Genomic DNA, 19,605 nt, shown 5'->3' on the forward strand with positions numbered 1-19,605 from the left:
TCTCTTGGCTGCAGACCATGTCAATATCAGACCCTTGGGTCCTCCCTTTAATCCCCAAACTGCTCTCTCAGGGACCATTCTTCCATCCTCAAGTGGAGAGCCTCCACTCGACTGCTTGAAACCTGAAAGGCAGCTACTGACATCAAGGAGTTCTTCGGAAGGGAAGTGTATTAACTAACTACAGAGCAGAAGGCAATCTACCTCAAAGATTTGCACCAAAATATGGAGGGAATTCCTAGAGTTCCATACAGACTCTAACTCTACGTAGGTTCTGATTGCACCCATCCTAGAATTTCTACAAAGGAGAAGAGATTTAGGTTTATCCGTCAATACACTAAAGGTCCAGATATCCGCTCTAGGGGCCCTTTGATTATAAAGTAGCAGGAGATAGATGGATATCTCGGTTCATCATGGCCTGCGAATGTACTAACCCGATTTCCATTGTCGGGGTCGTAAACGACAATGAATCCTCATTCACCAGTCATTCCAAATCATTGTGCGAGCGCAAAACATCTGGTACCGATTAAGAATGACTCAGACATGCAGCTGATTCAGTCTTAGCTAATGTCCTGCATCCACACCTGTCAGGAGCAGTACAACAACTGGCTTTTATTTACAAATACACAATACTATATTGAGTGTTAGGGGAAGGCGTGCATTAGGCGGGGTTTTCTGCAGTATACATCTAGTGTCCAGTCTCTCTCTGATTCGTCAAAACGTCTCCCGATGGTTACTTCTTCTTCACATTCCTGAGTTATCTTTTTTAGGAGAAATGAAACTTAACTTAACTCTTTAGACACTGAATTTAAGTGAAAGTGAACACTGGCAGCCATCTTTAATACAGTTACATTTGCATTAGCAAGCAATTAGGAAAAACTTATTGTTTCACAGTATAAAAATATAAAAGTTATACAAGAAAATATATTTTCACCTTGACAATCCCCCCTAAACACTAAGTTTTTCCCTTAATGAAAGATCCTTCGAGACTGTCCATGTGATGGGAAAAGGGGAGGTGGATTTCTTCATCCAGACACCTCAGAAGCTCTCCCCTAGCGAGAGGCCTCCAGGCAGCTGAACCCTTCACTAACCTCACATGGAGTTCTCCCGCTGTCCCTAAACTAAGTCTCTTAACATCATCTGAGAATGGGGGGTTTTGTCTACTCTCTTGAGGGGAATATACTTAGGGATCTCCCCTAGATCAGTACCATCGTACTCTGGTGGGTCTACTTCTTGATTGAGGAAGGTGCCAGTCGGAGTTGCTTTGGCAATAACCTTTTTATACAAGGGAATAACACAACAAAGAGTTATTGATCCAATTACAAGGAGGGCAATCAGTACTATACAAGCTTGTTGAAGGAATCCCTTGAGTCCACCCAACCAGCCGGAAAAGAAAGATGTGTCTACTCCAGCATTAGTTTTCAATTCTGCTGCTAACCCAGTTATCTTTTTAAGGGCTATCATGGTTTTTCCATTCACTCCAGAGTTCTGAGGGATATAGGTACAACACTCCTCTCCCACCATCCCACAAACTCCTCCTTTCTCAGCTAATATCATATCAAGGGCTAGTCGATTTTGGAGTGTCATTCTAGTGTTAGGGCCCAATTCTTCAACTATACCTTGGAAGGCATCTTGGCTGAAATTGACAAACCTTTGTTCACTGTAATATATGTAATTGATCCATTCAACATTTTTATTAATCTGCACCTGTGGGATTATAGAAGCAAAGCCAGCATAGATCTGGTTCTGGGCTTTAAATTGGTCAGGCACCCCCCTTGGCACTCCAATAGCATCAATATATACTAGTGGATCTTCTTCATAACTCATATGGAGCTGATCGAGGCTTCTCCTTTTCCTGGTAGGTTCATCAGGTATCTTTGGATCCCAGGGTAGAATCTTGAACTGCATAGCTAGTTTAACAAGGGTGCATTGGCCTGTCCAGGCATTTGGCAACCTAGGACGGAGCTTACCATCTCTACATAACCAATAAATGTCATACATATATTGTGTATGTTTGATTAACAAGTCAGTATCTAGAGAACTATTCTCTTTGCAGAAACCTGTCTCGAAGATCCCTACTGGTGTACCTGTGGTGTCGTGGGAATTATAGCAGGTGTAATTGTCAGCTAATACAGTTACTTCTCCTGGGACCTTTAGTTTGGGTTCCTTATGAATTAGTGGGACGTAATCTGGGCAATCAGTGGGCTTCAAACCTTTCAACAAATTCATGACACAGGCAGTGGTGTTGTCATCAGGGAAAAGCAATGCATGTGTGTATAGGTGTGTATTCGCAGCAGCACAAGCAATACATCCTACAGAGATATTCTGGACTTTTACATTGTACCTCACCCATTCTAACCACAAATTTTTCCTTGGGGCTGTTTGTGTTTCTATGGAGAAAACCTCTTGCCAACTGAGACCTGGAATGGGGATCACTTCATTAACTACATTTTGCAAACGCTCACCTGGGCCTATTTTAGGTGTACTGGTAACGGGGGCCTTGGTTGGTCTGAAGCTAATATCCTGAAGCCGTATATGGCCTAAATACGCATAAGGTCCAGCACCAAATACATAAGTATAATGCCTTCCTAGTACGAACGTCTGCAGATCAGCAGATTGAGGGCTTTCAAGATTTAGGAGAAGGGGGTGACAGCTTCTACCCCATTTACAGCCCCTAAATGGTTGCAGAAGGGCTGTTAGATGCATTCTCTCACGAAGACTCCTACCCGTCCCATCCTTGGGGAACATGGCTTCGCTAGGTTCATATCCCCAATCATTCCCCGTACTCCAGGCAGCATCTGTCCAATAATGACAATTATTGTTGTCTTGTCTGGTAACACACATATAGAACTGGATGATCCCCTCTACCACCCGTTCAGTCTCAAGGCACTTGACTACATCACAGAAATCAAATCGCCAGATATTCACCGGGGCTGTCAGGTTTACCCAGAGAATAAAGGGACCAGAATTCTTATTTACAATAGGGGCTGAAGAGGTAGGGGCGAGGATGGCCCCCAGTCCCAAGGTCAAAAACAACAGCAACATTTCCCTTCAGTCACTACTGTGACTAAACACTGGTTCGGTCTCTTTTACAGTGTGAAGCGTGAATCCAGGTGCTCTTTCCTTCAAGTTTTACTGCAGTGGGGGTGACCAGGATCACCGTGTAGGGTCCTTCAAATCTCGGCTGGAGACAATCTCTGCGCACAAACTTTTTCACATACACCAGGTCTCCTGGCACAAAGTCATGGACCACGTCACCTGTGGATTCTGGAAGAGAAGCAGAAACTGTAGAGTGGGTGTTAGACAGTTCCTTAGACAATGCAATCACAAATTGTACGACTTTATCATTTGTCTCAGACAGCTCTTGTGGCCTAATGTCTCCTATTTTAGGTGGAGCACCAAAAAGAATCTCAAAGGGAGTCAGGCCGTGTTTTCCCTGTGGGGTGTGTCTGATATGGTATAGGACCACGGGGAGCAAATCTGGCCATGGGAGTGGGTAGTCCTGGCTCATTTTAAGCAACTGGGTCTTAATTGTGGAGTTCATTCTCTCAACTTTGGCTGAACTGGAGGGGTGATAGGGGGTGTGCAGACCCAAATCTGTCCCTAACATGTGCCACAATTCCTCGTAGACATTGGCAGTGAAGGCTGGGCCTTGATCTGATTCAACAACTTCGGGAATTCCAAATCTGCACGAAATTTCAGTGATGAGCTTCTTAGCTGTAGTTTTGGCAGTCATGTTGGTCACTGAGTAGGCTTCGGGCCATCCTGAGAACATATCCACAGCCACTAGGACGTACTCATACTTTCCTGACTTGGGCATCTGAATATGATCAACCTGGATTCTCTGCCAAGGGTAGTCTGGTTTGGCAAGATGCTGAAGTGGAACCTTGGCGGTGGCTGTTGGGTTACAGATGGCACAGACTGGGCAGGCTCTTGAGTAGGCTGTGACAGTGGTAGAGATTCCTGGGGCCCAGTAGAGCTTCTTGATACAGGCCAGAGCTTGGTTCTTTCCTCGATGAGTTGATCCATGAGCCCATGCTGCAACGGCTGGATACATTCTTTTGGGTAGACAGGGTTTCCCATCCACCTTATAGAGTCTAGGAAATTGGTATTGTCCGGCAGAACTACGATTCCCATGAATGGCTCCTGCAGCTTCCCACTGCTTCTTTTCTTCTTTAGAGGTCAACTTTTGTTCTTCCCACAATCTCTCTTCAGGTGGTCGGGCTGGCTTCCAGACAGATCCGGTGGCAGGGTATTCCATTTCCATGTCTTCTATCAACTCGCTCTTCTTTCTTCGGACTTCTCAAAGTCTCGTTCTTCTTCGGCTTGGGTAGCTTCTTTGGTTGCCTGTTCTCTTGTTTGTGCTCTGGTAAGCACAGGCATCACAGGTGTATCAGTGCCTTCCCAACAGGGTTTTTCTGGTGCTGTTTCTTCTTCTTCCCACTTTGCTGAGACATTCTTTATGGCAGCAGCTTTGGCAGCTTGATCTGCTAAATGGTTTCCTCTAGTCTCCTTCGAATTGACTTTCCCGTGAGCTTTGACCTTGATCACCGCAATTTGTACAGGTAGCTCCAATGCCTTCATCAGGGCTTTAATCCTTAGTGCATGTTTAACAGGGGTTCCTGTAGCCGTAATGAACCCTCGGGACTTCCACAGGAATCCAAAATCGTGACAGATTCCATAGCCGTATCTTGAGTCAGTGTAGACATTGGCCGTCTTCCCTTCTGCTAGATAACATGCTTGTTGTAGGGCCACAAGTTCGGCTTCTTGAGCCGAAAGGTGAGGTGGCAAGGCTTCAGCCAGAAGGACTTCTGTTTCAGTGGTGACCGCATATCCAGTGTGGAACTTGCCATAAGAGTCTGCAAATCGAGATCCATCAGTCCATAGTTGCAAATCAGGGTTGAGAAGTTCTTGAGTTACCACATTTTGTGGTGCAGAGGCTTCTTGTTCCAGTGCTTTTATACAGTCATGCGGGTCATCAGGTGACCTCCCGTCTGGTAAGTCCTTATACCCGTCAGGGAACTCCCCCCTAGAATGTGGAAGCAAAGTGGCTGGGTTGATGGTAGTACATTTCTGGAAGGTGATGTTGGAGGGCAAAAGTAGAGAGCACTGAAGTCTGAGATGTCTTTGGCTCGTTAGATGCTTAGGAGATGTTTGTTGGAGGACAGCAGAGAGATCATGTCCAGCTTGAATGACCAAGTCATGACCAAGTGCTATGTCAGCAGACTTATCCAGAAGAACATGGGCTGCATGCACAGCCTTGAGACAGGAAGGAGCAGTTCTGGCAACAGGGTCTAGCCTGGCTGAGTAGTAGGCCAGAGGACGGAAACGATCAGCATGTTTCTGTGCCAGCACACCAGAGGCATGTCCTTCAGATTCTGAAACAAAGAGATGAAACGGCTGAGTGTAGTCAGGGAGACCCAGAGCAGGGGCGCTGACAACAGCTTCCTTGAGAGCCAGGAAACAGTCCTTTTGCTGAGCATAGATATACGGATTTTCAGCATGATCCCAGTCCGGTCCTCCAGTCTTGAGGCAATCATACAAAGGTTGCATGAGTCTTGAAGCATCCGGAATCCACTGTCTGCAGTAGGTAATGAGTCCTAAGAAAGACTGCATAGCAGAGTATGTCTTTGGATAAGGGATATCCTCGATTGCATGTTTTCTATCCTCGGTGAGGTGTCTCGAGCCTTGAGAGATGCAGTGTCCGAGGAAGACGACTTTCTCTTTGCACCACTGGACCTTGGCCTTTGAGACTTTGCAGTTGGCAGAATGAAGAAAAAGGAGCAAGGACTCAGAAGCAGCAAACAGATTCTCTTCAGTTCCACAGAGGAGTAGGTCATCAACATACTGGAGAAGCGTGACATGAAGATTCTGTAACACCCACGGATCCAGGGTCATCTTCATAGCATGAGTGAACTGGTTAGGGGAGTTCTGGGCACCCTGTGGTGTCCTGGTCCAGGTCAGCTGAGATCCTTGAAACGTGAAGGCAAATAAAAACTGTGTGTCTTCATGAAGCGGGACACTGAAGAAAGCATTAGCCAGGTCAATAACGGTGAAGAGTGTTGCTGAAGTAGGCACTTGAGAAAGCAAGGTGTTTGGGTTGGGTACCACAGGAGTTTCCAAGATGGTGGCTGAATTGACTGCTCTGAGGTCCTGTACAAGTCTGTACTTCGGAGGGTCTCCAGGAGCTGTCTTCTTCTTCACTGGAAACAGGGGTGTGTTACAGGGTGAAACACATCTGATTAGCACTCCAGAATGTAAGAGGGAGGTAATCTGAACTCCAAGGCTCCGCTCTTGGGCAGCCTTAAGCGGATACTGAGGTAGTCTGGGGTATGGGTGCCCAGGTTTGAGGTGGACTTTTACTGGAGGCACTTTGAGCAGACCCACATCCTCAGGTCCAGTTGACCACAGAGTGGTAGGTAGATTGGGCAAATCCGGGGAAGGTGTCGTTTGTAGAGTCATCATCATCAGAGGGAAGGCCTTAAGGACACAACGATCTTCAGTGCCTTGTTGTGAGGCAGGATCTTGTAATTGCAATTCCATCCCTTGATCACCGAAGATGATGGTAGCGTGAAGCCTTTGAAGGAGGTCAGCTCCTAGAAGGTTGACGGGGCAGGTTTCAGACACCAGAAATTTGGCAAAGACACCAGAGAATGGGCCAGCTGGGACGGGAACAGTGAGTGGTGATGAGGTTTGTTGACCTTCAACTCCAATACATGTGAGGAAATCTGAAGACAGGGAGATTGTAGGAGGCAGCTGAGATGAAGAGATAACAGAGGTGGCCGCCCCAGTGTCCACTAAGAACTTGAGAGGTTGATTGTCCACTTCCAGGGTCACTGTACCACAAGACGAGGAAGTACAGGTGGCGGGAAAAGTGGGCACCGGTTGGCCTGAACTTCATGAGTGTGGAGGAGGAAGAGGTCTCTGAGGGTGCCCCCTGCGAGGACAACTTCTTCTCATATGACCAGGGCTGGCACACTCCCAACACAGAGGTCTCCCTTGGTCATCACGAACTGGTCTGTCCCTGTAGTTTTGGCCCTGGGACCCTCTCGGCCTCAAGCGTGGTGATCCATACCGATCCTGAGCCTGATACACCATAACAGGTACTTCTGAGGCTTCTGCCATATACATGGCTGGTTTCTTCTTGCCTTTGTCCTTCTGTGCTTCCTTTTCTGCTTCTTTTTCTTCCCTTTGAAGCATTTTCTGATAACTCTTCACAACAGTGAGGGCCTGTTTTAGGGGACCATCAGGTAATTCGGGACGAAGCTTCATGACCTTATCCTTCAGTGGATCTTCCAGACCATCAATAAAAGCACGGACCAACAAGGCTGCCTGCGTCTTCACATGAGTTGAATAACCCAAGTCTTCAAACTGCATAGTTAGTCTGGCAGCGTATTTCTCCACAGCTTCACCAGATTCTTGTTGTATATCCTGTATTGATCCTGCTTCGTCACAGAGACGATCCTGGGCCCACTTTGTGAGTTGAGCGATTAAACTCCTTTCCAGACTGGAACTTGTTGAGAGGTCCTGCTTTAGTGGGGTTCAATTCCTTCATGATGGTGGGGAGAAAATATTCGGAGGCTTTGATTGAGGTGATACCTGATAGATCAGACCATGTAGCCCCGTAGATGCTCCTAGTCTGTTCCAGTTTCCTTACATACTGCATGGGAAATTTGTCCGGGTCAGGTAACTTGTTAACAATAGCATCAATTTGTACCGGAGTGAAGGGTTTGTATTTCAGCTTCAGCCCTTCTTCTTCTTCGTCATGTGTCACTGCCTCATCCTTCGGGGCAGTTGGGGGTGCTGTGGGTATTACCTCATCCAGGGGCTTTATACCTGTGTGCATCAGTGGTATCATGTATTCAGCTACCAAGGGCATGATGCCCTCTAATCCGGATTCATGGTAACAGACGATCCTAACTTCTTGTAAATCGAGATCTGGGGTTGATTGGAGACAATTCTTGATGACTTCAACGTGTTCCTTCATACAGGGGCCCAGTGGGTATCCAAAGAGTCCTGAAGATATCAATGGTATAGCCAAAGTTCTACGAGGAAGTGTATCTCTCCCTAGCCGTCCTGCAAAGATAAGCACTGTCTGTAAGGCGGTCTGCAATATTGTACGGCAATGCTCGGGTGTCCTGTAATCATATATAGGGCCTGCAGTGTGTAACACTATATCACAGGGCAAATTCCCTCCCTGGGTGGACATAGCGTCTCCTGGATGCAAGGGGCCATAATTGGTAAGGTAGGCCTGACACTCTTGGGTTATGGCTGGGCCTCCCTTTTTAGCTATCTGTTGGGCCAAACCACCTCTATGCGACAGGGTAGAGTTAGCTGGGTTCACTATGGCTCCTACCTGGTGGGTAACTATGTCCCCATACCCCACTGAGAAAAGAACCTGGGAGCCCTGAGGTGTGATGTAATAGCGTGAATGACAGGGGAACCAGATTTCAGGGTCATGGGGCAACCTAGAGGATTTGTTGAGAGGGGTAGGTAGTGGGCTCCTTCCGGGCCGGGGGGATTCGAACGGACCTAATAGCAGTGGCGGGGCAGGGGGAATTGTAGCAACCTGATTGTCAGAATCTTCTGATCCCTCATCATCTCCGATAGCTTGGCGCCTCATACGCATTACGGACCGGAAAGCCGTACTGCCGGTCAGGGCATCAAGAGTGAAGGGACCTTGACCAGGTGTATTTACAAATATCACAGTGGGTTGCACCGGGAGACTAGGCCCAGAGGCCGGAACAGAAACAGGAACATTAGAGGTGGGAACAGCATCGGTCGGTGCCGGAGGTTTCTCAGGAAGTGGTGGTCCCTGATAGTACTCGCCGGAAAGTGTTACCAGCGGACATAGTGGCTGGGGAGGAATTCCGGGTGCACCAAGATGGCTGCCGGTGGAGGCGTGGCATGCCCCACTTCCGTCCATGGTCTGGGCGGAACCCCAAGGACGGCCCGCCCCACACACACGGCAGGTTTCCACCCAGGTTGGATTCTGCACGCCACAAACAGGACACACCCACGCTTCTGGAGAGCTCGTCTTGTCGCCATTATAGGGCGGTGGTTGGGACTGCATTTTCATCATCAGTGGCACGGCGGCCATTTTACAATCTATAAGATCACAGTTCAAAGGCATTTTATAACCAAACACAGGTTCCGCATTGTCTGATCCTCCTTCCCCATCAATCTCTTTCCATCCTTCATTCTTCAAGCCTCGCGCAACTCGCAGATGAGCTTGTGCTTGTTCTAACAATCCTTTATCTTTCAACATGCCTCGTTTGTTCTCTATGAGATTATGCCACATAGCCGGCTGTAATCTCCCTGACGAGGGCAATCCTACATGCTTATACAATCTCTCAACATTCTTGACTGCCTTCTTGCCTTCCCGTGACGCTACTATTGCCTTGACCTCCACAGCATCCTCATCTAACTTGTGGGGCACAGACTTCTTCTGCTTTAAGATACGCAGCATGACTCTTACAGAATACTATGGTTCTCTGCAGAAAAACCACTGGTAGCGATATCAACACTGATGTTCCACAGTACGGAGCCTCACGTTCGACGTACTAGGAAAAGAGCCTCGCGCTCAATATTTCCTTTCCCTAACCTTGAACAGCAGTGATTAACAGATTATCCTGCCACGATATTCCAACAGTCGGGAGGCGGTCTCCTAGTGAGAGCCCTCCACAGAAATACAGGTGGTCCCTTCTCGGGACGTCTTAATTACCTAGCTGGTACAATATCACAGAGGCTGCGTCTCCTATCCCTTCCTCTAGGTTGCCCCACAACCTGCAACTAGCTCAATTTATCACTCCACTTCACTACTAGACAATAGTCACGGGTAGGGTGGTTGAATGGAGTACAATGACCGGTGGAGGAGGTGTGGTGTACACGAGGACGCGCAGAATGCGACGTCTCTCAGTTGCTGGTTCAGAGCGTGGCACAGGATCGCACTCAGTCTCACCACTCGACCGGTCACCCCTCAGACCCAAGGAGACCACAGACAAACCAATAACGGCTGAGACACTAGCAAGTGTGACACATACAGTGTATATGATCTCACTTACCGTGTTTTGGAGGGTGATCAGTCCTCGAGGTCAGCCACTACAGGTATCATCCACAGACATCCAGGCATGGGTCCAGAGGAGCCTCGGATCACTGTCCACGCCCCCCGTTGGGCTCCAAATTGTCGGGGTCGTAAACGACAATGAATCCTCATTCACCAGTCATTCCAAATCATTGTGCGAGCGCAAAACATCTGGTACCGATTAAGAATGACTCAGACATGCAGCTGATTCAGTCTTAGCTAATGTCCTGCATCCACACCTGTCAGGAGCAGTACAACAACTGGCTTTTATTTACAAATACACAATACTATATTGAGTGTTAGGGGAAGGCGTGCATTAGGCGGGGTTTATGCAGTATACATCTAGTGTCCAGTCTCTCTCTGATTCGTCAAAACGTCTCCCGATGGTTACTACTTCTTCACATTCCTGAGTTATCTTTTTTAGGAGAAATGAAACTTAACTTAACTCTTTAGACACTGAATTTAAGTGAAAGTGAACACTGGCAGCCATCTTTAATACAGTTACATTTGCATTAGCAAGCAATTAGGAAAAACTTATTGTTTCACAGTATAAAAATATAAAAGTTATACAAGAAAATATATTTTCACCTTGACACCATATCTAGGGTTCCCCCCTGAGACTTAAACCTGGTCCTGAATGCCCTTTGAACCATTCGATTCTGTGTCACCAAAATACTTGTCACTAAAGAACAGCCCTTTTAGTGGCCCTGACATCGGCCAGAAGAGTCAGCTACATCCAAGCGCTATTCATAGATCAACCCTTTCTTTTGACATTCCAAGATAGGTTGATATTGAAGCCAGATCCCTCGTATCTTCCAAAAGTGGCAGGAAGATTTCACAAATCACAAAAGATCCTTCTCCCCTCCTTCTTTAGCGATCCCTCACTTCAGAAGAGGAAAAATTCCACATCCTAGATGTGAGGAGAGTAGTTTTAAATTACATCGAAAGGTCTAGGAGCTGGAGGCAGTGTAGGGCTCTGTTTATATCCTTTCAGGGCCGCAGAAAGGGGTACGGAGTCACGAGGAGCACCTGGTCCCGATGGATCAGGGACACAAAAATTATCTGGCATGCTCCGCAAAAAATGAAAATCCTCCTGAGGGTATAAGGGCTCATTCCACTAGAGCTATGGCATCCTCCTTGGGAGAAAGAGGAGGCGTCCCAATCGAATCCACATGTAAGGCGGTAACTTGGTCGACTCTGTCCACCTTCTATAATCACTACAGTCTCGATCTCTCATCTCCTCTGACCTAGCCTTTGGCAGAGCTGTCCTTAGCACGGGGGTCCCTCCCAGGTGATGGTCTCTGAAAGTCTCCAGTGGGTGCTGTCGTGGCGAAGAGTAAAAAGCCGGATTACTTACCGGTAATGCTCTTTTAATGAGTCCACGACAGCACCCACTCACTACCCTCCCTAGAAGTTAACATAGCGTGTATACACCTTCTTACACATGAAATTGATAAATTAAAAATATTGAACTATATGATTGCCTAATTGGCTGTCCTCCGGGTACTCTGAAATCCAACTGAGGAGGAGAGGCGGATCGCCCTCTCATCTCTGTAGGTTTCCTGTTCCTATGGGCGGATCCCTCTCTCCAGTGGGTGCTGTCGTGGACTCTTTAAAAGAGCATTACCGGTAAGTAATCCGGCTTTTTTCAATGAAGCTAACATTAAATTATTCCGAAATACACTCTATATATTCTTAGTCTGGTAAATGACTATTCTAGCGGCAAACGTCTGGTTTGTAATACAATATCTTCATAGCTGTATAGAGGCTCATTTCCAACAACCCTCACTCCAGTGTTCTTATGGTACTTTGTGTTTGCTAACTGTGTAAGAAAGCTAATGGATAGTTAGAATACCCTTGAAAACCCTTGTGCAAGTATGTTAGCACTGCTGAAAACAGTTTGGCTGATTAGAGAAGCTATAAACCTCACCTTCCTTTGAGCATTACATTTATTGGTTCCATTAAACTCTCAAAATGGCCAGAAAAAAAGATCTTTCATGTGAAACTCGACAGTCTATTCTTGTTCTTAGAAATGAAGGCTATTCCATGCGAGAAATTGCCAAGAAACAGAAGATTTCCTACAACGGTGTGTACTGCTCCCTTCAGAGGAGAGCACAAACAGGCTCTAACCAGAGTAGAAAGAGAAGTGGGAGGCCCTGCTGCACAACTGAGCAACAAGACAAGTACATTAGAATCTGTAGTTTGAGAAATTAACGCCTCACAGGTCCTCAACTGGCAGCTTCATTAAAGAGTACACGCAAAACGCCAGTGTCAATGTCTACAGTGAAGAGGTGACTCCAGGATGCTGGCCTTCAGGGCAGAGTGGCAAAGAAAAAGCCATATCGGAGACTGGCGAATAAAAGGAAAAGATTAATATGGGCAAAAGAATACAGACATTGGACAGAGGAAGATTGGTAAAAAGTGTTATGGACAGACGAATCCAAGTTTGAGGTGTTTGGATCACACAGAAGAACATTTGTGAGAGGCAGAACAACTGAAAAGATGCTGGAAGAGTGCCTGACGCCATCTGTCAAGCATGTTGGAGGTAATGTGATGGGCTGGGGTTGCTTTGGGGCTGGTAAAGTGGGAGATTTGTACAAGGTAAAAGGGATTTTGAATAAGGAAGGCTATCACTCCATTTTGCAACACCATGCCATACTGTGGACAGCGCTTGATTGGAGCCAATTTCAGCCTACAACAGGACAAAGACCCAAAGCACACCACCAAATTATGCAAGAACTATTTAGGGAGAAGCATGCAGCTGGTATTCTATCTGTAATGGAGTGGCCAGCGCAGTCAGCAGATCTCAACCACATTGAGCTGTTGTGGAAGCAGCTTGACCGTATGGTACGCAAAAAGTGCCCATCAAGCCAAACCAACTTGTGGGAGGGGCTTCTGGAAGCATGAGGTGAAATATCTCCAGATTACCTCAGCAAATTAACTGCTAGAATGCCAAAGGCCTGCAATGCTGTAATTGCTGCAAAGGAGCATTCTTTGACGAAAGCAAAGTTTGAAGGAGAAAATTATTTCAAATAAAAAATTTTTCTCGGACCTTGTCAATGTCTGGACTAGATTTTAAATTAATTTGGCAACTCATTTGATTAATAAAAGTATGAGTTTTCATGGGAAAACACAATGGTCTGGGTGACACCAAACTTTTGAACGGTAGTGTATATAATATATTTTTTTTGCATATCATGGAAAACCCCTTCACGACATGCGCTGTACTAGTACTGCTCTGCAGGACGTGCATTTGCGCCTAGAGCAGAACTAGTACGGCACCGCAACCCCAAGCTGAACGCCACGGCGATTGGGTGCGGGTGTCTGCTGTATGACAGCTGGTGTGCGGGTGTCAGCTGTATGCTAGCACCAATCGCGGGCTTATAACTCTGATGTCGCTGTCAGTAGTGACAACGGCATAGAGAAGCATCTGCGCGCTTCCCTCAGAACAACACGATGAGATTGCTTTGTTCTGATGGTCTCCATGGAGACCCCTGGCACCAAGATGGCTGCGGAGTCCTTCCTGGTCCTGGAGTGAAGGTGGCTTGCGAGCGCCTGCTGAGAGCGGGACCTGGCATGCCTCTTTCCCTGCCTGTCAGACCGCTGATTTGACACTCTGCTGTGCAGTGTCAGATCAGCGATCTGACAATATATAGTGATGGCACATACTGGGACAATGTAATAAAGTTGGAAAAAAATATAACGTGTAAAAATATCTTTTTTTTTTTTACAAAATCCACAAATAAAGAATAAATACATTTTTCCAATAACTACACTTATTTATGTAAATAAACAAGTACACATATTTGTTATTGCCGTGTCCGTAATGACCCGCTCTAAAATTGTCCCACTAGTTAACCCCTTCAGTGAACACCGTAAAAAATAAATCATCGTTTTTTTGCCTCGTGTTTTTATTTTATCATACCACCAAGCAAAAAGTGCAATAAAACGCAAACAAAAAGATGGATGTAAATAAAAATGGTACCTCTGAAAACGTCATCTTGTCCCGCAAAAAACAAGCCACCATACAGCTCCATCAAGAGAAAGATAAAAAAGTTATAGCTCTCAGAATAAAGCGATGCAAATTTTTTTTTTGTGTGTAAAAGCGTCAAAACATAAAAAATATAATTGGGTATCGCTGTCATCGTACTGACCCGAAGAATAAAGCTGCCTTACCAATTTTGCCACATGTGGAACTGTATTAGAAAAAAAAGCAATTCCTGAATTGCTGGTTTTTGTTCATTTTGTCTCCCAAAATTGGAATAGAAAGCGATCAAACATTGGCATGTGCCCGAAAATGGTACCAATAAAAACATCAGCTCGTCCCCCCAAAAAACAAGTCCCTCACATGACTTTGTCAGCCGAAATATGAAAAAAATTACGGTATAGCTCAAAATATGGTGATGCAAAAACTAGTTTTTGCAAGAAAAAACGACTTTTAGTGTGTGACAGCAGCCGAACATAAAAACCCGCTATAAATCTGGTATCGCTGTAGTCGCACCGACCCGAAGAATAAAGTTACCTAATCACTTAGGCTAGTTTCACATTTGCGGACGGAGGAGCTGCGGACTTCCTCCGTGAAGCTCCGCCCACTGACGCTCCTCCGGTCAGCTCTGCCTACTGCCGCATGCGTTGTTTTGACGACGCGGCAACCCGCATCGAACGCAGCATGTTGGAATTTATTTTATTCTCCGCATCGTCAAAACGACTCATGCGGAGGCATCCGCATACTTCCGCACGACCTGCGTACCCAATGTTAAAGATAGGGTACGCAGGCCACATGCAGAAGTATGCGGAGCTGACCGGAGGAGGTATGGGCGGAGCTTCACAGGGGAAGTCCGCAGCTCCTCCGTCCGCAAATGTGAAACTAGCCTTAGGGTGTGTACACACGCTGCAGATTCGGCCCTGCAGAACCGCAGCAGAATCAGCTGCATTGTACAGTACCATTAAAATGAATGGAAAATGGAAACCGCAGTGCAGATGCTGTGGAATTTTCAGCGCGTATTTGCTGCGGTTTCAAATCCGCAGAAAGAACTGACATGTCAATTTTTTCTGCGGATTCCACTGCGGTTTACCATCTGCTCCATTGTAGAGGTGATAAACCGCAGGGCAATCCCGCAGGCTAATCCGCGCGGAAAAATCCGCAGACCATTCCGCAGCGTGTGAACACACTTTTATACTGCTAGAGGAGTGTCATAAAAAATTTATAAAACCAATTCTTCACATACTGTTAATTTTTTTCATTCTGCCTCCCAAAGATCGCTGTTAGGCTTGGCACGCATTTATCATGTTATCCTGTGCTCTGCGCTGAGCACTTACACCGGGGTTTCCGTGTAAATCTCTGAAATACATGATTCAGACAGAACCTCTGGCAGAAAATTCCCTATAATGATGCAGATGTGGGCCCTGTCTGACCTGTGATCCGGTGGTGTCCATCTTTTTAGGATTGCATGAAAGTGCCGTCGGTCACAGATTTGTGCACTTCTGCAAAAAAGGAAACCGCGGAACAGAGGCCAGAAGGAGTCCAGAGTAACTCTGCTGCCTCACTATAGTGAATAGATCCATTGGGGGTTTCATCTGTCAAATCACTCAGATTTAGATGGAAACTGCAAAGTAAGTGCTCAGCGTAGAGCGCCGGATAACTGTGATCCCAAATATTATGTAAAATACTCCCAATAAAAGCTTCCACTCAATCCACAAAAAAAGCAAGTCCCCACTCAGGTCCGTCATCTGTTAACGGAAATATAGGGGGATTCCACGTTACTGGTAACACAAAGGCTCTGGAAAAATGCAATGGCTCCTCACCCTCCAAAAGAAATTCAGCAAATGTTCTGCTCCCAAATTCAAATGCCTCCCTCCCTTCTGATCCCCAGTGTGCCAAAACCACATGTAGTGCCCTCATGTTTGGCATTTCTTTAGTGATGAGAGCCCGCCTAATTTACAGGTGCGTGTCTCCAGAAGTAAGAGCTGGGCATAATGTACTGGTCACTACAATGTACTGGTCACTACAATGTACTGGTCACTACAACAGCAGTTTGCAATTTTCACTCGGCAACATCCACTGCTGCCTGTTTCTGGAAAACACCCATGGAGTTCAAATTATCACTACACCTGTAGATAAATTCCCAAAGGGGTATAATTTCCAAAATGAGGTCACTTGAGGGGGGTACATCTGCGCTGTAATTTGGTGCTACTTCCCTTCTGAGCGTTGCACTGTGCCTCAAAAGTAGTTTTTGACCACATATGGGATATCGGCGAACTCAGGAGAAATTGCACAACAAACTTTGAGGTCCATTTTCTCCCTTTGCCCTTGTGAAAATACAAAATTTGTAGCTAAAACAGATTTTTGTGGGAAGTGTTTTTTTTCTTTTCACGGCTTAACGTTTTAAATTTCTATGAAGCACCTGGGGGTTCAAGGTGCTCAACACACATCTAGATAAGATCCCAAAGGGGTCTAGTTTCTAAAATGGTGTCTCTTGTGGGGGGGTTTCCACTGTTTTGGTGCATCACGAGCTCTTCAAATGCGACATGGCGTCCACTAATTATTCCATCAAATTTTGCATTCAAAAAGTCAAATGGCGCTCCTTCCGAGCGCTGCCTTGCGCCCAAACAGTAGATTTCTCCCACATATGGGATATCTGTGTACTCGGGAGAAATTGTACAACAAAATGTATAGTCCATTTTCTCCTGTTACCCTTGTGAAAGTAAAAAAAAAAAATAGGTCTAAAGGAAATTTTTTTTGTGAAAGGTAAATGTTTTTTTCCTTCCACACTCCAAAACTTCCTGTGAAGCACCTGAAGGGTTAATAAACTTCTTGAATGTGGTTTTGAGCACCTTGAGGGGTGCAGTTTTTAGAATGGTGTCAGTTTTGGGTATTTTTTGTCATATTGGCCCCTCAAAGTGACTTCAAATGTGAGGTGGTCCCTAAAGAAAAAAAAAGGTTTTTGAAATTTTGTTGTAAAAATGAGAAATTGCTGGTCAACTTTTAACCCTTATAAGTTCCTAACAAAAAAAAATTTTGTTCCAAAATTGTGCTGATGTAAAGGAACATGTGGGAAATGTTATTTATTAACAATTTTGTGTGAGATAACGCTCTGATTTAAGGGCATAAAGATTAAAAGTTTGAAAATTTCAAAACTTTCACCAAATTTCCATTTTTCTCGCAAATAAATGCAAGTCATATCGAAGTGGTAAAATTTCTATCATAAAGTACAATGTGTCACGAGAAAACAGTCTCAGAATCACCAGGATCCATTGAAGAGTTACCTCATAAAACTGGCTTGTTCATTAAGGTGAAAACAGGCTTCGTCTCAAAGGAGTTAACTCTTCATCTTGCTATCCTGAGCAGCACAGACTTGACAGTGCTGAGGGGACAGGGAGCAGTCTTCTCCCCTTACTCACTATTAGTACTGATGGGACAGAAAAGTAACAAATCTTAGTTTGGGCAAAGAGTTCCTGAAGAACCAGCCTTGATCTTCCTTAGGGGTAAAGCTGTATTCTGTACATCATACGCCTTCCCTGCCTCAATCCTGAGTTTTGTGTCAGCAGCCACCACTAGGGGGAGGTAGTAATACACAGACCTATACAGTGAGCGCCCTCTAGTGGTGGCTAAGTGATTGCAAATAAAAAAAAAATAGTCTTAATTTCTTTGTAGAAAGGAAGTGGGTAACCCCCCTCACCGATGTGACATACAGCAGCTGTGGAGCCTTTAATGCATATGTGGCATGGAGGGCTTGTTCATCACATTGTCTGTAACGATGGATCCTCTTTTGTTTTATAGATGCAGCTTTATGTAGAGGAGAGAGCCCATAAAAGCACTTGACATCCGGGTGGAGACCAAGTCTACCTCCGTTGCCAGTGGACTTATGAACGTCACTTACCAGGTGGTGGTAGCTGAAGCTCGACCCTCCTTACGCCGACAATATTACAGCGATTTATCTACATGTGCTGATCGGCATTAAGGACTCTGCCATCATAGACTCGTTCCTTCTGTCCAGAATCTGCAGGATGAAGTCTTCAGATCTGTCTCCTTATTGTACATAGCTTTCGCCTTGTTACTTTGTATTTTACTGTTATATTGTTTCTTATAATATAAGCTAAATTATAACTACATCCGAGCAGAAGAATGGCGGGAGCAAAGCTGTGGTTTGTAGCCAATTGTATTGCATTTTACACCATATTTACACTAAAAGGCCAATGGGGACAATCCAATACCAAGCTAGACAGCGTAATAACACCAAGTGTACAACCCCCACCTAAGCCAGAGATTTTTTTTTTTTTTTTTTTTACTATCCACTTGGATTCATCACATATCCTGAGTTATATCCTGTATTATACCCCAGAGCTGCACTCACTATTCTGCTGGTGTAGTCACTGTGTACATACATTACTGATACTGTATTATACTCCAGAGCTGCACTCACTATTCTGTTGGTGCAGTCACTGTGTACATACATTACATTACTGATCCTGAGTTACACCCTGTATTATACGCCAGAGCTGCACTCACTTCTGCTGGTGCAGTCACTGTGGACATACATTACTGATCCTGAGTTACATCCTGTATTATACCCCAGAGCTGCACTCACTATTCTGCTGGTGCAGTCACTGTGTACATACATTACATTACTGATCCTGAGTTACATCCTGTATTATACTCCAGAGCTGCACTCACTATTCTGCTGGTGCAGTGACTGTGTACATACATTACATTACTGATACTGTATTATACTCCAGAGCTGCACTCACTTCTGCTGGTGCAGTCACTGTGTACATACATTACTGATCCTGAGTTACCTCCTGTATTATACTCCAGAGCTGCACTCACTATTCTGCTGGTGCAGTCACTATGTACATACATTACTGATCCTGAGTTACATCCTGTATTATACTCCAGAGCTGCACTCACTATTCTGATGCACTGTGTACATGCATTACATTACTGATCCAGAGTTACCTTCTGTTCTATACTCCAGAGCTGCACTCAGTGTACACATACTGTACATTAATGATTACATTTTGGACCAGGTGAAGTATAAACTTATCCTTCTGTATTTTCAGATATGATTTCTCCATGTGAATTTGGTTCATTATTTCCCTCTCAGTAATTGGTGAGGACATTATGGCCGCCCTCTCACTCCTCAGTTGCATTTTCAGTGACTGACATCAGCCTCCTGTCTATCAGTTTTGTGCACATTGATCTTTGCTAACCACGTCGCCCAGTACCAGGTTCTCTCTTCTGCCCCAGCCTGAGCTCCTAGTCTTACGCTCCTGCAGTGTGCGTCATACTCCTCAGCCGTCAGCAGCGCCCGCCTGACCAATTCCAATCTTCACCGTCCGAGGGGAGACAATGGGAAGTAAAAACACAGCGCAGAATTTTTTGAAGAAATGTCACACAGGACAGTAAAATGATGAAAACTAAAACATCTTAGTTTTTTTGTTATTTCATTGGCTTAAAAAAAAAAAAAAGTTCTGAAGTTTGGAAGAAAAACAAGTACCACCATCTTCCTAGAACTTTAACACTT

The 19,605-nt window shown here is 45.4% G+C and overlaps 1 protein-coding gene across 1 annotated transcript in view; it reads left to right on the top strand.

Annotated features, from left to right (window-relative positions):
* The window catches only part of MAD2L2 (mitotic arrest deficient 2 like 2), a 28,019-nt gene extending 8,872 nt beyond the window's left edge, over window positions 1–19,147 (top strand). Inside the window, exon 9 of the mRNA XM_073585047.1 lies at window positions 17,862–19,147. Coding sequence (XP_073441148.1) covers window positions 17,862–17,903 — 42 coding nt within the window. The 3' untranslated portion in view covers window positions 17,904–19,147. The remainder of the gene's footprint in view (window positions 1–17,861) is intronic.
* The last annotated feature ends 458 nt before the right edge of the window (window positions 19,148–19,605 follow it).

The sequence above is a fragment of the Dendrobates tinctorius genome, unplaced genomic scaffold (assembly GCF_039654945.1).
Source record: "Dendrobates tinctorius isolate UK_male_01 unplaced genomic scaffold, ASM3965494v1 ptg000086l, whole genome shotgun sequence".
Lineage (NCBI taxonomy): Eukaryota > Metazoa > Chordata > Amphibia > Anura > Dendrobatidae > Dendrobates > Dendrobates tinctorius.